Source organism: Sparus aurata, chromosome 15 (genome assembly GCF_900880675.1).
Source record: "Sparus aurata chromosome 15, fSpaAur1.1, whole genome shotgun sequence".
NCBI lineage: Eukaryota > Metazoa > Chordata > Actinopteri > Spariformes > Sparidae > Sparus > Sparus aurata.
Window position 1 is genome coordinate 7661625 of NC_044201.1, and position 23271 is coordinate 7684895.

Consider the following 23271-nt stretch of genomic DNA (forward strand, 5'->3'; position numbering starts at 1 on the left):
TTACTTCTCAAATTTTCTGTATGGAACATTACTATACACAGCAGAAAATCAGTGAATGTTCTGAGTGAATGATACTTAAGTGGAAAATGTAAACGCTATTGTGGGATTGCATTTTCATTTTAAAACAAACATACATCAAACATGTGCTTCCTAACAGGTTACATATGACAGTGACACTAATTTCAGAGAAGCAAAGTTTTCACTAAGGACTTCTATATCTGGCGGATGCCGGAGCACGACGCAGCAATTCAGCTGAATTTAGCACCACGCAGACAGGAAGTCAAGCACGGAAATAACAAAATAACATCCGGTTGCTTTTCAAAATGAAAGACTCCGTGTTGATACCCGCACACAAATGTAAAAAAAGAGACAAACACAAGCTCTTCTGCTAATCCTTCGATCGGGAACGCTTCCTGCTGTTGTTTTTATAACCCATGTCTTCTTGTGAATTTGGTGCGCCTTACAGGTTGCCTAGTCTTATATCTGTGCTGCAACCAGTGTGTGTGTGTGTGTGTACACTCCCATGTCAGCAGAAAAGCGACACTTTGAACAATATGCTGCACAATACGATGTGACAGGGGCATTATTTGCTATCATGCCCACATACTAGTCTGTTACCAAGGCTAAAATATAACTGCAAGTTGATGCAGGGAAGGGTTTGTGTATGTGAGTGAGAGAGATGTAGCCTGAAGCACTTACTATCACACATTCATACACCCATATTGTGTTTCACCTGAGTGACTTGGTGAAGGCAGAGGAAGTGAGGTCGATGAGGTGGAACCTTCGGTCTTGTTTCCCAGAGGATCGATGGAGCAGTGCAACAGAGCTGGCAAGACTTATTTCCACTACCAGTGTTCACTCTGACTAAACAGAATTCAGCAGGCGTTTGCAATAAGTCTGGGAGGGCTCAGGGCTGTTGCACTGTATAATCGCTTGTGCATTGAGGGCTTTCTTATGGTCTTTTTCCCAATTAATGCACGCTGTCTGCAATCCTGCAGATGCTGCTTATTGGCCCCCTGCGATGTATTTTGGTATTTTTATAAAATTTCCTGAGTATTTTCCTGGCAATGTTGATGAGCCACTCTGTTTGCCAATTAACCTAATTTTGTGCTCATGGAATAATGACGTATGACTAAAGTAGAGTCTGATATGTCATCCTCCAATAATGGAAAAGGTGTACACCTATAGGTTCACACCAATTTGCTCTTTTATTAAAATGGGGTGAACATCTGTTGACAATAACCCTTAGACATTTAAGTAAAGAGCTGTTGACAAAATCTGAGACTTCAGTTCTATGTACTGTATCGTAGGCAGCTGGACTTGTTTCAGTGTCTTGAAGACGTTTCACCTCTCATCCAAGAGGTTTCTTCAGTTATAACTAACTGGATGGGAGCTGCAGGCTTTTAAATTCTGTGTGGGTGTGTCCTTAAAGAGTTGTTAATGCCACGTGTCTTCATTATTGGGGCAACTTTTGGGTTGTTGGTCCAACCGGGCTTCATGTGGGTTGCTAGGGCTAGGTCAGCCCAGGTGTGAATGGTTGTCAAGCTGTCTGGGGAGGGAACTCAGTACTGCATTGTAGGTGGGTGATAAGTAATATTGTTAGTATGTAGTTAGAACTGAAGAAGCCTCTTGGATGAGAGGTGAAACGTCCAGTTGCCTATGCTACATTGCTTAACCTGGCTCACTGAAAACCTCCATCAACATGGAACATCAGTGTTTTGAGTTTAGGGCAGACGCCGAGCATGGACTGTAAAACTCTAACAATCCTGCTCTCCTCTCTCTGACCAAAGAATTTGATAATTATCTGCTACCGACAGAGTCCTCATAAGGTCCTTTACATAACAGTCCATTACCTTACCTAAAGTGAAAAGGTCAATAAACGGTCATCTTACTACAGAATGTCAGTAGAGTATCCTTTCCTTCTGTTGACAGCCCCGTAAACAGTCCTGGGAAAATCCACTGCTCTGAATCCCAGCTCTTCACACTTCTAGACCAAACTTCCTCCACTTCTGACCACTTCCTGTAAGCCTGTCTGATAACTTGGATGAGGTCCATCTTCCCCTTCTATCCAGTGACCTTTTGGTACCAGCCCTGTAAATGCCCCTCTCAGTACCTCCCTCTCAGTGTGTCTCTTACTGCCCTCTGTCCGTTGATGCCCTGTCATCCCACTCTGTCTATCTGAAGCAGTACTGCCCGGCAGCTATCAGCAAGACTACGTTCTTCTCAGTGTACACTCCAGATCTGCGCTTTATATCTCTTGCTCCGACATTTCAGCTCAGTTTAGGGAGATTTTTCCTGCAATTGTGTTTTCTATCCTGCTCTATGCACCTTTCTGTCTCCAGTAAATCCTGTTTCTGTCTTTTTTACTACATTTCTCCATGTCCCTCTGTCTCTCCTGATCAACTTTGTCCTCAGCTTTTTCTCTCTCTTTGCCCTTTTTTTAAAAATGTGTTTTGCCTGTCTTTCAAACATGATTTGTCTTTCTGTCTCACTGCATCTCACTTCCCATCTGTCCCTCGGTGTCTGTGGTGCATACCGTCCCTCCTGTGTCTATCAGTCTTGCTTACACTCTCATAAAGATGACTCTTTCAGTGTGTCTGCCCTCTTTTCCGCTTTATGACAGTAAATCTGACAGACGGAGAGAATTATGAGCTGCCATTTTAAATGATATACAGCCTCTGTGCTGAGACATTACACATCTCAACAATCACACTCTTTAGGGGTTTAGCTGATGTTCCTATCTCTGCCGACTCAGACGGAGGGAAGAGCTGTTTTTAGGCATTCAGTGTCTTGCTTAGTGGCATGTAGTAGTTAATGGCCTTCTTGTCGCACCCAAAAACACAATAAAACGAATGTCCCTCCTACTCAACAACATCTCTTTCCAAATGTAGTCATGCACTCATTTATGGTAATTACCAAACCTTGTCATGAAGTTTTGCTGAGAACTTTATATCAAAGTACACCTGCCAAATGTCTCTCTCTGCTAACAAAGAAAAATTAATCACACCAGCTTCAGTGTAGTACATCGAGTAACCTTTCAATTCTGTTTGAAATTTTTGAATGTCAGTTTTTGGTGCATTGATCTCCATAAACCAAATACCAGTCCTGAGCAGCTATCTCCGCACCTCAGCCAACCTCTCTGAATGGACTGATAGCACGCTGGGGAGGAGAAAAATAAGTTTGCGTTTGGGTTTTGAGTCAAACTTTCCCTGAAATGTCTTCGGCTGCACCCTTTTCAGCACATCTACAATTTTACCTCCGTGCCTCCTCTTCAACTTTGGTGTCACTCAAATATACACAAATCTTGTTTGGTTTTTTTCCTTTATGTTAACTCCTATATCAAGAATTGTCTCTGAACAAACCATGTTAAATAGCACTGTATGTCAAAATGTATCCTGTAGGGACAGTTTACCCTATAATCAAAGATATATTTTATTTTCTCCTACATGTAGTGCTATACACGCATCTTGATTGTGTTGGTTTTGCAGCTCAGCTCAAAGCAATTACAAAAAATTCATTCAAATTCATCAAAAACTGAACAGCAATATCTCCCTAACAGAAATTATGACCTGATTACTCAAGATACTCCATGACCTTGATGTGAGCAATTTCATGTAGGAACCTTCTTTCTATGTAACTCAAGTGTCTATATAGTCAACAGAGCATGCATGATGTTTCCCATAATCATAATAGAAATCATCTTCTCTATTCTGACAAGTGGATATCAGCATTTGGAACTTGGCCACAAGAAAATAATTTCTTTTATTTGCTTTCTGTGTCCTCCTTCTTCCCTCTCTGCCTTTTCTCATGCTTGTTATTGCCGCTGTTTTTCTCACTCCACCCACCACTCTCTGTCTCAGCATTTACTTGTTTGCAGAAGTTTGGTGTATGTAGCCCGGACAAGTTAGGCTCTAGGGTGGATAAATACAGACATTTCAGCAGCGTCTCCACTCTCGGAATAAGAAAGAAGAAACGGCCCCAACAACAAAGTTATATCCTCAAGCAGACTTTTATCTGGCAAACACTCAATTTAGAACACACCGAATTTCCATTATGTTGCTTTAAATTCAAAGAGATGCATAGATGGACACACACACACACACACACACACACACACACACACACACACACACACAGCACACACACACACACACACACACACACACACACACACACACACACACACACAGCACACACACACACACACACAGCACACACACACACACACAGCACACAAGCATCACAGAACAGCCTACGGCAATGCTTTGAGCCATTTCATGACAAATGCATGAAATGTAAGTGTTCCATATCGCGCTCTCTTCCTGCCGGTGGATATAATTTCCCTGACATCGGCTGTGATTACGTTTTCTGAAATCAATGATGAAAATGACCAAACCTCATCGTGCAATTGTCATTCTTCATTATAAATAACCCTGTTTCCATTACGCTGCGCACAGTCTGCTCCACATCTCTTTGCATGGCTTACATGTAAATGATGAATGAATTTCAGCCAGTGAATGTCGACTGTGCCCTTCCCCTCATCAGATATTAAAAAATTTAAAGCCCCATCATCATCAAAACATTTCAAATACAAACAGAAATGTGCTGTAATTTGCAAGAAGGGCTGACTGGAATGACTTTCAGTTTCTCTATTTTTTCCCTCTGCCATCGTCATCGCAAACAATGCATTTCTTTTCTTGGCTGCATCAACACGAAATGTGCCCAAAAAAAACACTACATTTGAATCCATCTGAATCTTCCCAATAACCAACCATGCCGACCATGCCTTTTCTCTTCAGCCCTCAGCAGTTGGTACTGAACTTTTTGCTTGAATCATTACTCAACCTGTTTGTGCAGTTGAACAGGGCACAGTTTTAGCATCCGATACCAGGCACATGCTGATGAAACATACAAGGTCCTGAAAGATTTTCTTCACTTAACAGCCAAAAAACCCCCAAAAGTAATCTACTGAGCAGCTGAGAAAATTTTTTTAAATTCCAGTAGCTACTTGGCCATGACCCTGCATGTGCATGATCCCCGGTGGCAACATCTGCATAGTGTGACATCATATGCACTTCTATGGGGCAGGACAGGAGAAGGATTGTGGAAATGTTAATACATGTTTCAAATGGACACACACGCAGGCGGGAAGCCGGCTGTCCCAGCCTCACGCTGCCTCCCTTATCTCTCTCGCTGTGAGGGCTTTTCTCTTTGTGTCTTCTTCATAGTCTCAGTGCAATGAATTGTAGTGGGGATAAGCTCTCACACATTCAGATGGTTTTTCATTTGTTGCACTCATTTGTATACATGAAAAAAGATTGAACTGGAAAAAGACAACTTTTCAACCTCGCAGTTTCCCTATGGTATAACTTGGCGCCACTATTGCAAACACAGTATTAGCAACATGGCTACCGCTAGCTGCCTGGCTACTGTCCAAATCAGAAAAAAACCCAATCCCAATTTGATGTAGAAACCCTGATCTCAGTGAAATACAAAGGAAGAATAAAACACTTGGTTTTGTTAAGAAGTAGACAGGTTTTGTTACTTACTGACCTAGTAGAATGATTGCCAGTTTTGAACTGTCTGAAGTCCTGCTACTCAGGGAAAACACATATCCAAAGGCAACCAGACCCTTGACAAAACACCGGTACTCTCCACCTGTCTGTTCACTCTTGTGTCCCTCTTCGCTCTCTTCGCCTCCTCCATCAGCAGGGTTCTTTTTCTTTAAAGTGTGCTGTTTCCTCTCTTCTTGTTTTGGTTGCGTAATGTGACTGTCATTTTTGGGAAGGCCGAATAGCTTATTAAAAGCGAGGTTGATAGTGAACCGATATGTGGATGGTGTAATTTGTCTGCAGCCATTATACTGTGCAACCAGTATTTACTTCAGAATGACAAGTACAGGTGGATTTACTGTTTTGGAAGATTATGCACTGTCACCCTTTTTATGGATTTGATTGACTATCAATCTATCCATGTATGTACTCACTTGTTCTGATGCTTGGAGCCCTGGAGGTGTGCATGGTACTGCTCAATGGAGTTGAGGACCACACTGCAGACACTGCAGGAATAACTACTACGCAGCCCTGGAGGGACACAGACACACAAGGAAAGAGGTTACTGTGAGGGCACTTTCCAAAAAATCCTTAAAAGTCGTCGCTGTCATCATCATTAACCGTAGTAGCAGTGAGGCCGACATGAGCAACAATACAAATCTGAACCGACTCTAAATAAAAGCCTTATTTTTATTCTCTGCAGTGCAGGGTAATTTTCCTAATTAGAGTGCATCTGGAAAAAAGATTTGATTAGACTAATCATTAGGCGAAAGCCAGTTACATTTTTAGATCCTTAGATCACTGCCTTCTTCTTCTTTCTCATGCCCGTGTGTGAATGTGTGTGTGAGGACATTTGTGAAACTTGAACTTGAAGACACAGAATGAGAACACTGGGGGTAAGAGGAAAACGGCGCAGAAGGTTGTGTACATGAGCATCACTGTCTATGGCTCTGCACGCGCACACATTTGTATTGTATTGGTGAATGCATGCTTGAGATGGTGGGGCACAGATGTGATCTAATTAGAGGGTTTGCAGGTGGTCGAGATTAACACCCAAAAATAGATGGATGAGGATGGAGATCCTGACAGAGTGGGGTGAAGAGGGTTGGGCGGAGGATTAGGTAGACGGAGCGGGTAAGAAGAGGGGGAAAATAAGATTTGCATCAAGAGATGAAGGAGATGGAGACATGGTAAGGATAATGCGTTGTCACAGAGAAAACATGACGCGTGTTTCCGCGCCCCCCCCCAAAAAAAACCTCCCTCTTCCACATGTGGTGACGACAGAGCGGCAGCACTGATATTGATTTCAAAATCTCCCTTTCACAAGGGCAGAGGAAGATTCTCTCTGATTCGACAAGGATGGGGCAATCAGCAGCATGACATAATTGGCTGGGTGTTCTTTGTCAGAGACGCGATGAAGTGCTATTTTTGTTTCCGCACACTGCAGAGCCGTCACTGCAGAACTTTGCTCAGATCACAGATGAACAACTCTGACGCTTCAAGGTTGTGTGACAGGACAGGCAGCCTGTCCATGTTCAACCCCTCCTCGTCCGCGCCTTTCTTTTCCATGAACATGTTTTGACACTGAATGCATAATTCTGGGAGTGGCGACTGAAATCGGCTGATGTTTGCTTGCGTGTGGGTGCCCTTTTCCCTGCTGTCATTACTGTCCTTGAGATTTATGAGTTGTCTTGTGTATTCCATCACCTTTTGACCCTCTGTGGCGGTAATTGGTGAAGTATGCTGGGAGATGAAGTTGTAATATTGTTAGGGAGTGGTGGGAGGTCATTTATACTGGGCTGGAGCTGCATAATGTGGCATATCTACTCCCTGTTGTCTCCGAGTCGCTCTGTCTGTTTCAGAGGTGATTAAGGACAAGCAGTCATTTACAAGAAAGCCACGACTGAATAAGTTGCCTGGAGTAAGCACAGTCTTGGCTTAAATGTTGATATTTTGCATCTGTTAGGAGCTAATAACGAAGTCTGGTGTGTGTAGGAGAGAAAAAAAAGAGAGATAGTACATCCTCCTCTGCCAAAATGTCATTGCTGTTCTCTCTTAATGAAAAGGCTATTAATTGGAGAGGAGATAATTTGGAAAAGAAAGGAATGATAAGTCTCTCATTCTCCTTCCGTTTCTCTTCCACGTAATTCTATACTGCCGCAAGGATTACACAAAGAGGTCTTTTGTCGTATACACGATTAAGTGTGTTTTATGTGCCTGTCTGTGTATGTGCGCACACACAAAGGCAGCATCCCTGCTTTTAGCCTGATTGATGTCACCTCCCCACCGGCTGACCGAGTAACACTGATGCACAGTACGCTGCAGTTTGCGTCTGTGCCAGAAAATGTGCTTTCGAACACACATTTCATGCACACACGTGCGTACACACACGCGCGCGCACGCACACACACGCACACACACGCACACACACACTCTGTGTTTCGGTTAATAAAGCAGTTCTGGCATAAGACAACACTGTGCCCTAATCCATGTTAATTACATGCAGGGAGAGTGTGTGTGCAAGTGACAGCATGCAGCACAGGGTTGTGAATGTGGGGTTTTTTTTGTGAGCACGAGCAGTATTTGTGAGGGTGCTCTAAGCCTTGTTAATTACACAAGAAGATATGCCAGGAAGAGAGAGAAGTGGGGTGAGATGAGCTCAGGCGGTGGGTGTGGAGCTGTTTGTGGCTGTCGTTTAATGCACAGTCTTCTGGCATCGCTGGCACCCCTGGTATGGAGACGCCTAAATGTGTGTCAAAAATGTAATAAAAGACAAAATGATGTTCTTTTCAAGTGCCTTGTTGCAAGAAATTTAACATCTTCCCGCAGTTTTAGAGTCAGATATATTTTATCTTTGCCTTGGCTCCAATAGCTCCAAAGCTACAATAATGACCCATTTGGAGTGTAATGTTCACGGCTCTTTTCATTAGGACGCTCTGCCAAGCCTCATACCTGTAATTTGTGAGTCTCAGAGGGTTTACAGGGAGTGGTCAGCTCCGACGTTTGTGAAGTCTAGTGTTACATGAGCACTGTTGGTTAAATCGAGGGATGGTTTTCAGCTGCTCAGGGAGGAATTGAGCTGTGTGTACTGAACATCAATGTACATATGGATCGTTTCATGGTAGATTTTCCTCTGTTTTCCACTTCCTTCCTGTGAGATGACTGCAACTGGGAATCTCACTGTAAGGTACTCATCTATAATTTCATTCACCATGGAGCCAGGATAATAGTTTACAGCGCTCTTACTACCCCGGAGCCCTTGTGCTGTGGCACACCATTAGTTTACCATGCGCTTTGCAAGATTAAAAAGGAACTGGATCCAAAAAGAAGCCCACTGAGATGCAATCAAACCAGCAGTCTGCAGCAAAAGGCTTGACAGTTTGTCTCACAGGAATATATCACAAATACCACAGCAGAGAGGGGTTGAGCATTGGGTGAGAATCATTTTGAGTCCGAGTGGAATTTTACCAAGAAACAAACTTTGAAGGACTTATAGGGAGACTAATTAGTTTTGCAGTAGATGTGACAGTAATTGGCGAGACCATCTGTTTTAGACAATGAATTATCATAGACACGAAACAGACTTGATGAACTATTGCTTTTCAAGAAAAAGACCAGATACTTTTGTATTTTTCATCTCAGTTTATTAATTTATATTTGTTTCCAAGTCTCTGATTGATAACACTTAGATTTAGTTCATAAGAATATATTTACATTCAGGATGGGTAATGTTTGAGCCTATTCGATATCTGTGGCAAAATGATACCTGGATTTGATATCAAATCCTGTCAACAAAACTTTTCAACACCTTTGTTTAGAAACTTGCTTTAACATCATGCTTTAAAAGTTTCTCATTCAAATATGCATACTCCTCATTTCATCATTGTTAAAGCAGTAATAATTGTCTTTATTGCTACTTGGGGGGCCACTTATACAAGGTGCAAACATAAAAATATGGCGAAGGACATCAATATGGCGAACACATGTAGCAAACCAGCTGCTACACCCATCACACACACACATGCTAACTGTCCCTTTCATGAATATTTGATAGTCATTAGTATTAAAAGTCAAGTACTCAGTAATTATGGCGGTGTGGTTGTACTTGAGATCGGGCTTCTTTTTGAGACCGATTTTTGGAGATCGAGGTCTTCTCTTGAAATCGACTGGATATTTACCCGGTGTTGTCTCGTTCTCAGGAGATTCTTTTTAATCATTTTTAAGACCAGTCAAGACCACAGCTGCAGGGATATGAATGTACTGAATATTTTTTTAGACATTCTGCACTTAATGAAGGTTTGTACTGGAAAACAAGGGCGGATCGCACAGGTATCCTAATAAGCACGTGTCCGATGGAAAGCAGGGGTGAGACTTGCACTGGTCTTCGTCATGACTTAGTCTCAGTTTAGATGGTCTTGACAACAATACTGTGGGGATTTATAGGATTTGTTGGATTCAGTTTTTAGCTCAGCAACACATCTGTAAAGTTTTCAACTGCATCTTGCACTGTTGTGGAGCTTTCACTTAAACAGAGTCTGCTGACAGACAGACATAGGTGTCTTCAATAGGTGTCTCCAGGACAACCATTTTGCAATGATGAGACACACATACGCATGCACGCATGCACACTTGCTCACAAAACAAATGTACACACACACACACACACACGCACACACACACACACATACACACACACACACACACACACACACACTACGATGGTAATTAGCATTCATTTGGAGATGTGTTTCTGCCCACCTGACAAGTATGTGTTCAACACTCCCAATTACGGAGGGAATATCTGATTCTTTGCTCCACCAGCTAGTGGTTTATTTTGTCTGCCATTTGGTGCTGAGCAGGTGGCATTCAGTGGCTGAAAACAGCTGCCTCCTGCTACTGGAAACAACACTGATGAGAGCAGTGAAACACAAAAGTTAGGCTGTTAAACCGAAACAATGAGCTGAAAGATGCTAAAAATGCTCCGTAGAGCTGAGTGGAGCCAGGAAGCTGTCGATTTTTCACTACGAGTCGCCCCTTTCACATTACACGTAGTCATTGGAACTGGTGTCAAAGGTAAAGGCCAAGTTCATCATCATGTTAGCAATCATACATGGTACAGTGTTTAGTCAAATTTAGTTTCTACACATCCTGAGTATTAGGAGAAGTTGGTAGTCATCATGTACCCAGAGACCAAGGGGTTTATAGTTATTAGTACCAATTCAAATACAATTATTTTGTTTAGTTAGGAAGGAATTTTGTCCTAAATCAGGAAATGAGTTAACAATGTAATTTTCTTGACATTTTATGGTCCTTGTTATAGCTATATTTAAGTCTGTACTCAAGAAGGATTTGTATGTGGGTCTACCCTGCCTGCAATGTATCTTGTTTATGTGTGCATGTATGTCCACTTGCCTGTGCGACTGTATCACAGCGTGCGCTGTCTCATGGGAGGGGAGGTCAGCTCTGTCTCCCAACTCAGGCACAGTCATCAATTACACACAATTTTCTCTGCTTTGGTACCTCACCCTCTCCTGGGGTCCTCACAGACACACACACACACACACACCCACATACACAGACACACTCTACAGTCCTAGACACTTATCTCACTGCCTCTAATTCTCTACAGAGTCTCCGGAGAGAAGACAAAGTGCGCTGGCTCTGTCTTGAGGGGCTTCTACCCCTGTCGTGATTTATGTAAAGACACAGCTGAGTCAGGCGGGCTTCGCCCCTCGCCAGTACCCACCCCCACTGAAACTCTGTCTACCTCCATAATCCTTTTTCCAAGGGTTTTGTCTGGCACCTAGTCGTAGAAAATAACGACAATCTCCCCTGTGCCCTGTCTGCACAATTACACCAGAAAAATTCAAGACAAAGAAATAATGTCGATAAAAATGTCATGGGGATTTTGTGATACGTTTCGGTCTTTGAGAGAAAGGGGGGTGGGAGAGAGGTAGCAAATACAGAATATGCAGTACAGTGAAGTACAAGCAAAGGTCAGTATCATCAATAGGACACAACCAGATAATACAGCAAAGGGAGACTGTCGGGAGAAAGAAGGAATATTGGTGTGTTAATAATTCACCTGTGCCTTGTGGGGAGCTAATGAGGAAGACAGATGAGACATGACAAGAGATCAGAGCCCCTAGTGGTGCACACGCACACATTTACACACTAAACAGACGCAGCAACAACAAACAAGGACACAAGACAGAGTACAGCAGCAGGAAGGTTGTGTGAAAAAGATAAAAAGGATGTAAAAAGAAAACAGTTCCACAAAAGGAGAGGAAGGACAAAAAGGCAGAGATAAATCTGCACTTGGCTGAGACCAAATTTCTCATATAAATGAGCTGCCGCTTCGTTCGACCCTCCCTCTGAGATTACACCAGGCACACCTGTGACTTCACACCTGAAGTGGTGATAAAAGCCAATCAGACGTGAGAAAGTTGCACCGATGGAAATGTGTCGAACTGAAGAGCAAGGCGACCACTAGTGATGGAGACGTATTTTGATGAACAAAGTGTTTCAGACTAAAGGCGCCAGAACAAACACTTGATTGATGGCACATATAATAGATCCCGTCAGGAGCGAGCTCACTTAGAAATCTTAGACCAGTTGCCCTTGAAAGGAAGACGGGTAATAGATTATGCCATGGAGTGTCAATCTCCGCTGAGCGTGACTATCTCTGATGTAAGTAAAGGAAAAACTCGACTTTTAAAAATGTGCATTATATATTTGAATTTTAAATGTGCTCTGTTGTTATATGCTGAGATTTTGAGTCCAAATAACCCAAAAAACAGCTGAGGTTGTGGGATCTGGGTCACAGTGTGTGGATGGAGGACGATATCCAACATGACACCTCTTAAAGCCTCTGAGCCAGTGTAGGCGGCAACATGACTCATGCTTTTAATATGATTGGCTTCTTGAGATGATGGTTTGTGTCATGGCACCTGGAGCACAAAGCAAACGGCACGGCTTCGGCTCACAGAGGATCTGCATGTGTGTGTGGTGGCGTCAAACTTGTGTGTGTGTATGTGTGTGTGTGTGTGCGCTGTAGAGGTGTTGTGTGGCGCTCGTGTGCATGCTGGGCTGCGTGCTGCAGTGGGATGATGTTGGACGATACCACTCATAGGAACCAGAAAAGGAAAAGGCACTTTCTGTGCCAGACACTATTAATAATTTCATTAGAATACCCTTCTGGCAGTAATGTGTGTGTAAGCATGTGAATCAGTGTCCTCTTACTGCTACATTTGTATGTGGAAGTGTTTGCGTGGGAGAAGGGAGGAATAAAAGGAGAGAAACACAGTAATTAATACCCAGGACTCGCTATCGAAACTGTAGTTTGAACTCAGTTTAAACAAATAATAATGTACAGTAGAACCTTTTTCCTAGCTTCCTTATTAATCCTTCAGTCTAAGTGGGACTCATGTTGAAACCATCAGCAGATGTACAGGCGTGTAATGTGTGGTTATTTAGCTGCCTGAGCTCCAGCACTATGTATGTATGCTATATGCAACATGCCAACAGAGGCCCCATGGCTGTTTTTGACAGTTTGACACAGTGCAATGCTAGCTAACAAGTGTGACAGCTATGCCGTTACATGAGGAGGCTGTGAACCCAGACAACCGACATGGGAAGGTCAGACTGCGACGAACAGATGATGAATTAGATGTGTCAAGTTTTCACTTGGGAGAGACAAATATTTACTTGGGATGATGGATGAGCTAACTCGTTATTTTTCTGGCTTCGAGTCCAACCATAGCATTCCAAAGAGAACTCCAGTGATTAATTGTACATATCTATAAAGTTGGGGAATTATTCAAAAAGCAATGGTCAGAGTTGATTCAGCAGAGATATCCAGATTTAGTCCCCGATGTGGGTCAAGGTCCAAACATGTTGCCGTCTGCAGTTATGATATGCAACTTGATAGGTTTTTCTTTTTTCTTTTTTTTGTTGTTGGACCTAAACCACCAGATCCATGTCTGTCAAACTGCAAGCCAGGCATCCAACTGTGATATCCGGATATCCGTGTCACCTCATTCATTTCTCATACTTCCTCCTTCAGAGCCACAAATTAAATTAAAGCTGCTGTAAGCGTTATTGTTTTATTAGAATACGTATTAAATAGCTCTGTATTTAGTTTTTGGTCAGTAACCCATGTCTTTCCTCCCTGCGCTCACGTTGTAAGAGAATAAAGAAACGTTCTGGTATCCCTGCACGCTTTATGCAATCGGGACAAATGATTCCGCAAAGCAGTGGAATGAGAAATGAAAGGGGGCGTAAAAAACTGCCTCTGAAAAAGAGTCATGCATATGTGGTGATGCAGAGAGAGGGGAGTGGATTCCTGACTGCATAACAGACAGGAAGTTCGCTTAAACGCCCAAAATGGTTGCTTTAAACTTGAAACAACCATCGCCAGAGGGTGACCTCTAGGGCTGCTTGATTATGACAAAAATGAAAATTATTTTGGTCAATATTGAGATCCTGATTATTTTCATCACTCACTTGAAAAGAAAAAACTGTTTTTCCTTGAGCTACAAACATAGTTCAACTAAAAATGATTATATGATAAATATAATGACGTGTACAAAGTGGTTTATACTGTCATTTATTTGCTTAAAAAAAATGGGAGAAAGAACTGCTGAAATGCGACTCTCATCCTTTTTGCCCGCTCGTCACCAGTATCATAGCAGCGGGGATAGAAACGCATCAAAATCCAAGCAATGGCTGACTTGGCCAAGTTTTTACATCAATGACTACCTTAACTGCAGTAAGCTCAACTAAACATGCCACAACCTGGCCAAGAGTGAGTTTGGCTTTATAGGGAGGGTCGAAAAAGCACCGCTGTAAAGAAAAGCGGTGTGCTGGATTTATAACAGCACAAGACAAAATGCGGCATAATAATCGTTTTATCTCTTTTGACTTATTTTAATGATCAATGGAAGCCAAAATTGAAAATAAAATGTGATTATTTGCTCAGCCCCGATGCACCCACAGACTTTCAACCATAAAAGTGGTTTAGTGTCTCTTTAATTCAGGAAAGTCTCATTATGGCCCTCCTGCAGAACTATAAAACTTTATAATTCTGCATCTAAATTTTAATTTTAAGAAGGTATTCCAACCATCTGTATCACATTAATTGTATACTGGATGAACACTCTGACTGCAGAGGAGGTTGATCAAAGGAAAGGACACAGAAGACATGTAGTCAGCTGTAGAGGCCATGTTTGTGTCCACATAAATGGTGGATGTGAATCTTTACAGTAACTGGCTGATGTTGCTAATTTTATCTGTGAGTTAGTGGTGTGGCTTACTTCTATATTACATCTGTGAAATGTACACCACAATAAAAGGCATATGGACATTCAGTCCACCGTCACCGCCACAGATCTCGAATGTGATCTCCCCCCTGATCGCCTTTCAACATACAAAGTCGCAACAACCCCAGTACCCGCCTTTTGACACTTGTGTTGGGCTCGGGCCCAAGAGGCTGACCTGTGCTCTCCGTGGCATCCAGACTGCCTGCTAGCTGCTCCAGGAGGCGTGCTCTGGCTGCGTTCCGGCGGTGTTTCTTGCCCTCGTAGTGCTGCTGGGCCATCAGCGGGTTGTTGAACCAGGCTCCGCACAAGCAGCAGTACTTCCCTGCCTCTCTGCCGCCGTTTCCACCGACTACCGCCGTGGGCCAGGGCAAGGCGGGGGGAGGAGGGGGACACGCCGTGGGGTCTGCAGGAACCGGAGTGGAAGGGGAGGAATCTGGGGGGAGAGGTGAACAGATCGGCGCAGAGTGAGTGATTACAGAGGGAGGAAGAGAGTGAGGGAGCGTATTAACGTTCATTCAAATGCAAATTGAGTTTTAAGGCAAAAATGACATGAAATAAAATATTTTCATGGATTACATTAACATTGAAATGTCAGACATACATATTCAGATGCATACACACACAGACGGATGAAACCTCAAATACATCCTTACACACACACGTATGTATTCATTTAAAAGCTCTAGATTTAGATAGTACTGATCGAAAGTGAGAGCAAAGAGTAATAGACTGCTGTAAGCCACATCTGTGCAGCTTAGATGAGGGTCAGGAGGAAGCTGTCAGCGCTCCAGGGACCAGTCTGCAAGTGCTAGAAACTGGTTTTCTACTCACATCTACTGTACTCGCAAAACCTTCCTGCTTTACCTTTTTTTTTTTTACCTACATCCCCTCCTTTCATCTTTCCTCCCCTTTCATCCTTTCCTCTCCTTTCCTCTCCTCTCCTCTCCTCTCCTCTCCTCTCCTCTCCTCTGTGAGCAAAAAAGATTTGGCAGACTTCCAGGTGACCTGCTACTCATGACATGACACCGGTTACCATGGCGATTGCCCATTAATAGCCAACAGGCAGGGACATGTCCACAGGACGCGGTCACGGCTCACGCAGCGAAGACTGAGATTGTGCGTATGTGGCTACATGTGTGTTTGTGTGTGCATGTGGGTGTGGATGGAATGTATAGACCACGCTTTTAAAAACTGTGTGATTGCTGAAGTGTGTGTGTGTTTGTGTTTGTGTGCATGAATGAAGCTCCAGAATAGGATGCTCGGGTGTGTGTAAGGTACAGTATGCGTATCAAAGAAATCCTCTCCGCTCAAACTGTTTATTTGAACACAGGGAGGGGGTGTTAGGTCCACGGCCAGATCGTGTGAGAAAGCTTCAGATGCCAGATGGCATGTCCAAATGTGCCGGCACGCCATCTACAATGTGTCAATGAGATCCACCGACTATGACTACACGGCCTCAATACTGCATGTTTAAACATTTCATATCACGAACAAAAGCCTACTTGCACGTACTTTTCAAGCCAAAATGACTCACATCACCTCCTCTCACTGATAACAAATGAAGTGCAGGCATGAATTGACCATGAGCGTGAGGTGCATTAGTTTGTGTGTGATTTTTTTTCTTTTTTTTTTTCTGTGTTGACTTGACTCTAGCCCCTGCGAGCTGATTGGTTGCTCATACCTTGATGTGTCTTGGGGCTCTGTTCACATAGTTACTGTATCTATGGCCGTGTCTCGGCTCATCTCACCAACCACACCCACTCACATTGCCTTCGCCTGTGTTTGCCTTCGCCTCACTATAATCTCACTTACAACCCTGCATCTCTTCTACAGTCTTTTCATTGCTTTGCCATTAATCTGAAAGACGAGGCCGTCCAATCCCTGGTGTAACACTGGTCTGTGTGTGTCTGCGTGAGGCCGTGCGTGAGTGAAGCTCCTGAGCTCTGACGGCTCTGAGGAAGAGACGGCGCGTGCTGAGCAGCAACAGGGAGAGATCCTCGGATGTGTTTTTTCCTCTCCATCCCTTGTTTTCCCACCCTTTCTTTTCTCATAACTGTGGTCTCTGCACACTGGAGCAGAAGTAAGTGTTTTTCACGGAGTGGGGAGCAGGGAGTGTGTGTGATGGTGTGCGTGCATGAGGAGGAGGAGGAGGAGGTGTGTGCGATAGGGGAGGGAACACAGGTACAGTCTCTGCTCTTTACCTCTCAAGGGCTTCTCCGTCACACATGGCCTTTGCTTTCTCTGTCCTCACTGTGTGGTTTTGTGTGTGTATGTTTGCATGTGCCTGTTTGTGTCTCACACAAATGTTCAAGCATCAGTCATCCCGCCTATGTGCGTTTCTGACGATTGTGTGTCCATTCGTGCGCAGGCCTGTCAGCTCGGATGTGCATCTTCTGTGGAGCGCTCATCTCAGAGTGATCATGAAGGCTACTTTTGACTTTAATCTCTCCTGAAATCTTCTTCTTCTCTCCCAGGTCACTCTTTCCTCTCGTCTCGCTCATGTTCTCTTGTTTCTTTTCCTCCAGGTCCCACTGTCACAAAACCGTGCAAACTCCACGGCAGCGGCTGTACAGAAGTGACACTTCTCCAAAGTAGGCCAAAGTTTGGCGAAAGTCACGCAGGGGCTTGATTATAACACGCCATTTTTTAGCGATTGTGTGTTTATGGCTCTCTGAATTTTCACTCTGAATCCAATTTGAATCACATTATGTAAAGCTTCCCTGGAGACTGCTCACCAGCGCTGACACTTAAAAAAATAAATAAAAAATTATTGCTCATCTTAAACAATCATGAGCACAAACAAAAATCAATTTGAGGATGTTTTGACTTGTTCAGAGGTTTTTTTTTATTAATCATAAGACCTAAATAAATGAAAGGCTGTCTTCACTTTCAAAGTTTTACTCCTTTGGCCTCTGGCATGTTAGCTTTATCAGACACTTCTTCCTCCCTTTTCATAACCAGGGTAGAGTTTTTGACTGAGGTGTTGCTAAAGCCGTACAAATCCACTTCAGATTCAAAATACATGCTTTGAACTAAAAATAGTTCAGTGATACATGTCGCTGAAAATTGAATGTCTGTGTGACTCGTGGGAGCAGGGGTGAGACGGCGGTTTAAAGACGAAGGTAATAACTCTTAGTCGTGGTGAGGACAGGCTCTGTGTGCAAACACCAAGACTGGAATCCAATACAGGTATTGATCAGCCAGGGCTGACAGGGTTGATCATTAGAGTACTGGTTTATAGTCAGAACACTGACAGATTGGACTTGTCAAGCTTTCACTTTCAAGTCTGGCCCGAAGACACACAGACAAGAACCAGCGAGCTCAAAGAATCACTTTAATACTCTATTCTCTTTGTCTCCAAACTTACACTCGGCCACTGCTGTGATCATTGTCAAAGTATCTCAGTTCAAGTGCTGTAGGAGACAAGCATCCAACAGTGCATGGTTGGATGTGTGGGTTTGATCACGTTGCTAGAATCAAGCCCAGAGATAGAAGGTTTGAGATACCTGTGTTTGTAGGGCTGCTCATGGCTGCGGGTAGGTTGGTCGGCTCCCCCAGCACGAGGCGGACTCTCTTGGCGTGGGTTTTGCCCTGGTAGTGGGACTGGGCCACGATGGCAGAGGTGAAGAACATGTTACACAAGGTACAGCACTTGTTCCTGTCCACCTCTGTCTCTGCACAGTCCTACAGGAGGAGGGGAGAGGCAGGAGAGGGTAAGGGAGGTGAAGAAGCAAACAGGGTGGTGGAGGTGACGACAGGGATGATGTGAAAAGAGAGGTGGGAAGAGGTGAAGGTGAGAAGAGAGACGCAGGAGGAGATGAGAAATGTAGAGGTACACTTTGCACTGACCTCCCTAAGCTTTGTGTTTTTCCCACTCTCTCTCTCTCTCTCTCTCGCGCTCTCTGTATCACACACACAAAAACACACGCACACACACACACAAGCAAAGAGAAGGCTGATCAAATATTCATCTGTCTCTCTGGGCTGAAACTGTGGCTTGGCCCCTTCACCGCTGCTGGTTCATTACTAATGATGAGGGGGAGTTGCTCCCCACGGGAGAGAGGGAACACAAACAAAAAGACCGACCGCCTGATTGACACAAATGAACAACCACACACGCACCACACATGCAAATACACAAGAACACACACATACACAAGGAGAATTCAAGCCGTATTTGCTAATACTCCATAGCTGTTTTCTGCAATTCTGAACTTAGCAAAACTGAAATACACTGTAGGTTGCGTGTCAGGAAAAGGATACCAATCCAAAAATACTCAGAAATCATCCAAAATAGCAGTAATGATTTCAGTGATCCTGGCATTTGCTTCTCTTTAGCAACGAGCGCCACATTTTTCTAGCAGACTTTAGAAATTGGAATATTTTCATTCATTTCGATCGTTTTCCATCCATTACATATGACGGCCAGTTGGCCGCGCAGCCCTGCTCCACATGCACCACGTTGTTTTGCACATAACAAGCTTCTCCAAGGCGTTTTTGAAGCAAGTCTCTGTGTGGTCGGGGTCTTAATGTGCACAAAATGTTCTGAACAATCTGAGAAGTACTCTAAAAACTCTCTAATGATAAAACTCTTTTGACGACAACAACTGTGGGTAAAAACATACAAAAATGAGCCTTTAATTGTCCACACGTTTTAGTGTCTTTGGTCTGAGATTTTATAGTTCTACTGAAGGGATATCAAACTGCTGCTGCGTACAATGATATGCTTCGTGCTTTTCAAACAGTTTTTGCAGGAAAGCCCTGTCCTGTTTCAACATGACAGCCCCCCCATGCGCAGAGCGAGGTTTAGAAACACATGCTTTTCTGAGTTTGGTGAGCCTGTATGAAGACCTGACCTCAACCCCATCCAACACCTTTGGGATGAATTAGGACAGACTGTGAGCCAGACCATATCATCCAGCATCCTTGCCTGACCTGACTAATGCTCCGGAGGCTGAATAAGAGCAGCCAGGTTTGAGGACGGCCTTGCCAAAAGTGTGGAGGCAGTTATAGCAGCATAATAATGTTTGTAGTTTCGGAATGAGGTATGACTTCTTAAAATATATGGAATAAAACAGGGAGAGGATAAAAAAGCAAACAACAGATGAAACACGGTTGTCTTCTGAGAGGAATTATTTCACTCTTTTCAGTGCAACATTTTCATTCTGCACGTTCCCAGCTGTTTCCCGAGTCTCTTTCTTCTGCTGGCTGCGCACACTGAACCTCCACCTTCTCACTGTCAGTTCATCCACACTCCTCTTCTCTCTGTCTCTGCGTCTTCTCCTTCTTTTCTGTTTGTTTGCACACCTCTCCCATCTGTCCCTCCCTTTCATTTTTCTCCCTTCTTCCTTTTCACACCAGCGCGCTCTCAGGTCCTGGTGTCAAGTCGAGTCGGAGGAGAAGAAACCTCCGTCTCTGCGAGGGAGAGGACAATAATAGAAAAGCGTCTGCGACACCATATCTGTGTGTGTGGGTGTGCGCTGCGCGTCTCTGTGGATGCATGTGTGTGTATGTGTGTGTGTCTTGTGTCAGCCCTGGTTAGCATCACAGACAGCGGATGTGAGAGTTAAGGACACCTTTACCTTCCAGGCTTAGCTTTGTCTCTCAGCTGTCCCATCCCTCTCTCTTCCTCCCTTCGTCTTCTCTCCCTTCTTTCTCCATCCCTCTATTCCTCTCTTGCTTTTTTGTCTTTTTGCCTTGCCCTCGGTCTCAGCCCTTTTCTCTCTCGCTCTCTCTCTCTCCCCTCCATCCCTCCCTCCCTCCCTCTGGGCACCAGTCTCAGTGACTCTGTGTGTTGTGGGATGAAATATTTATCTATATTGGCAGGCCTTCGCCACCCCCCTCTCCTCCTCCCCCGCTACGCCTAGCCTCCTCTCCTTCCCAGTGTCTGTCCCTGCTGTGATCATGTTAAAGGCTTTCTCTGAACTGTCCCATACACCCCCCCCCATCCCCCCATCCCCCTCCATCTCCACCAGTAACTCACTTCCTTCTCCTTCTCAGTTGGTACAGATTAATTAAATGTGCTTTGTAGGCGCATTTAGCAAGTGTGCGCATGTTTGTGTGTTTGTATGTAAAAAGAAGTTGGTCTAGATTTACCCCATGATCTTTATTCATGATTGTATCATGGGAGACACATCGCCCGTGAGGACGAGTCTCATTCCCTCTAACTCCATCCATCCCTCTCACCTACTCTTCCATCGCTCCCTCATTACCATCTCTCCTCATTCTGATCCTCCCTCATGTGTACTTTCTGCTCCTCCTCTCCTACTATTGTTCTTCCCCTTCACATCCCCCCCTTCGCCTACGTTGTCTACATCCTCCCTCCCCATGGGCAGAGCTGCTGAGATCCGGCCCTGCCCAAATCTCGTTGCACCAGGACGAGGAAAACGAACCGCGGCGAGCCAGTGCCCCGCGACTGCGTGGTTTTAGACTCGGGACGAAGAGGCTGAGCTGACTCTCTGTGGCAGCCTGCAGTAGCAGTGGTCTCACCTGTCACAACACACTGAAGAGTAAAAGAAGCAGTCGACCGAGCGTCGACTGAAACACAAAGAAGAACGTACTTGAAAGGAGGAAGGCAACGCAAATCCTGTCGCTCAGTGACAGATGTTACACCAGGGATTCAGTGAGAGTGCGGGGAAAGTTTTAAACAATTTCAAGTGTGTGTGGGTGACTGACATGTGAATAATTGTCAGCTCATTACAGCTGCCACTCCACTGAACCACTTTAAACAATAAACAGCGTCTCCGGCTCACTGTTTCCCTCCTTCGCCTGTCTCCGCTGAAAGTCATCAACCTTTTTGTTTCGTCGCGTTTGATTTCTCGATTCCTGCCGTCGCTCATCTCAGTATTCCTCCCTGTGTTTTGTCGCTCACCGTCTCTACCTGTCGCACCTCGCGCATCTGTTGAGAGCTGATTTGCATGCGACCCAATTGTTGTTCCTGTTTGTGTGCGTGCCAAAAATCTGCATGTGGGCCTTACAGTGACGTCTGTATTGCAGAATATTTTGTGTTTGGGTGGCTTCATCCTTGCTCATGCACCTAACAATAGACTCCTAATTAGCTGTGTTAATCTTCTTCTCCTTCTGTTTTGCTTTCTCTCTGCTCCTCCTTGCTTTTTTCTCCTACTGCTCTGTGTCGAGGCGCTGTGGGAAACATTGCTAAATATACACATGGAGCAGCGCAGGGAAACAGACGCTCTCATTTGGAGTTTGAAGAAGCGCTGAAAGTGTAAATTGAAAGGAGCGACGGTGCAAATATAGCATTAGAGGAGAATGAAAGGCGAGAGGGGGAAAAAAGGCATTTTGTTATCTCTTGCCCTTTTGCACGAGAAGAAAACTGCTCAGACGGAGAAAAAGAGCACGGTGGAGAATAAAGGATAAAGTCCCCCCCTCCCCTTTCATCTGGGAGCACCTTTACGACCTACTTTCTCCATGTTTGTTCTATGGTAACACTCTCACCTTCACACAAACACACAAACCTCGAGGCATGGCATTTTACACCGGGTAGAGGCTGGCATTTGATTCACTCCTTGAAAATCCTGCTCTGCTGCTCCCATTGGACTGCACCGTGTCAATCGTTGCGAGAACAGAGGGGCAAAACACCGAGATGAAATGCAGAGTAAAGATGTGCAAAACTTCCCCGGGGAGAAAAAGAGAAAAAAGAAAAAAAACAACAAAAAAAAACAGAAGATGAAAGATGTGAAAGAAGAAAACTTTATCCCAAATTGAATGGTGAGAATTTCATCTCTGGAGATCAGCTTCGTCTTACATCACTTCTCCAGCGTTGTCAGATAATCAATGTCATATCTCTGCGTGAAAGGTTATGAACAAAGTGCTAGCCGTGGTGCTCACAGTACGGTACAGCAGATGAGCTGAGTGTGTGTGTGTGTCCGTGCATGTGCATATAGCCTTTTGGTGTGTATTCAGTGTCCCATATGAGGTGAGAGCCAGGAGGGGCTGAGTCATGTCTTATTCACTTAGGGAGACAGATGGAGACGCAGGTGTGTATATCTCTACAGTATGTGTGAGTGCGTTTGTCAGCCCGCGTGCCCTCGACATGCCTCCAGTATTTCATGAGCGTCTGCAGCATGGTGCACGTTTATCACCCTTCTCCATCTGATTGTACGGATTCGTGTTGAGAAACATATTCAGCATTTCAAGAGTCTTAAAGTACGCGACGGTTCACACGCACGTCGCAGTTTGGCGTAGTTCTGTGGTGGCAATTGCTATTTATAGTCCAGTCTGATGCTTCAAAGGCCTGCTGCTAACCATTATTTTCATTGTCCATTAATATTTGAATTACCTTCTCAACTGATCCATTAGTCTTTTGGTCTATAACATGTTAGAAAATGGTAAAAAAATATGTCAATTAGTGTCTCCAAAGCCCAAGATGAAGCCCTCAA

General features: G+C 44.2%; 1 protein-coding gene and 1 long non-coding RNA gene across 2 annotated transcripts in view; one reads left to right on the forward strand and one right to left on the reverse strand.

The window, feature by feature from the left end:
• LOC115596740 (uncharacterized) overlaps positions 1 to 23271 on the forward strand; it is a 124649-nt gene that overhangs the window by 55346 nt on the left and 46032 nt on the right. The window lies entirely within an intron of this gene.
• Positions 1 to 23271, reverse strand: part of LOC115596738 (zinc finger matrin-type protein 4) — a 58472-nt gene that overhangs the window by 11773 nt on the left and 23428 nt on the right. Inside the window, exons 4-6 of the mRNA XM_030442128.1 lie at positions 18379 to 18556; positions 15048 to 15305; positions 5987 to 6083 (exon numbers count right to left, since the gene is read on the reverse strand). Of these exons, the coding sequence (XP_030297988.1) occupies positions 5987 to 6083; positions 15048 to 15305; positions 18379 to 18556 (533 nt within the window). The remainder of the gene's footprint in view (positions 1 to 5986; positions 6084 to 15047; positions 15306 to 18378; positions 18557 to 23271) is intronic.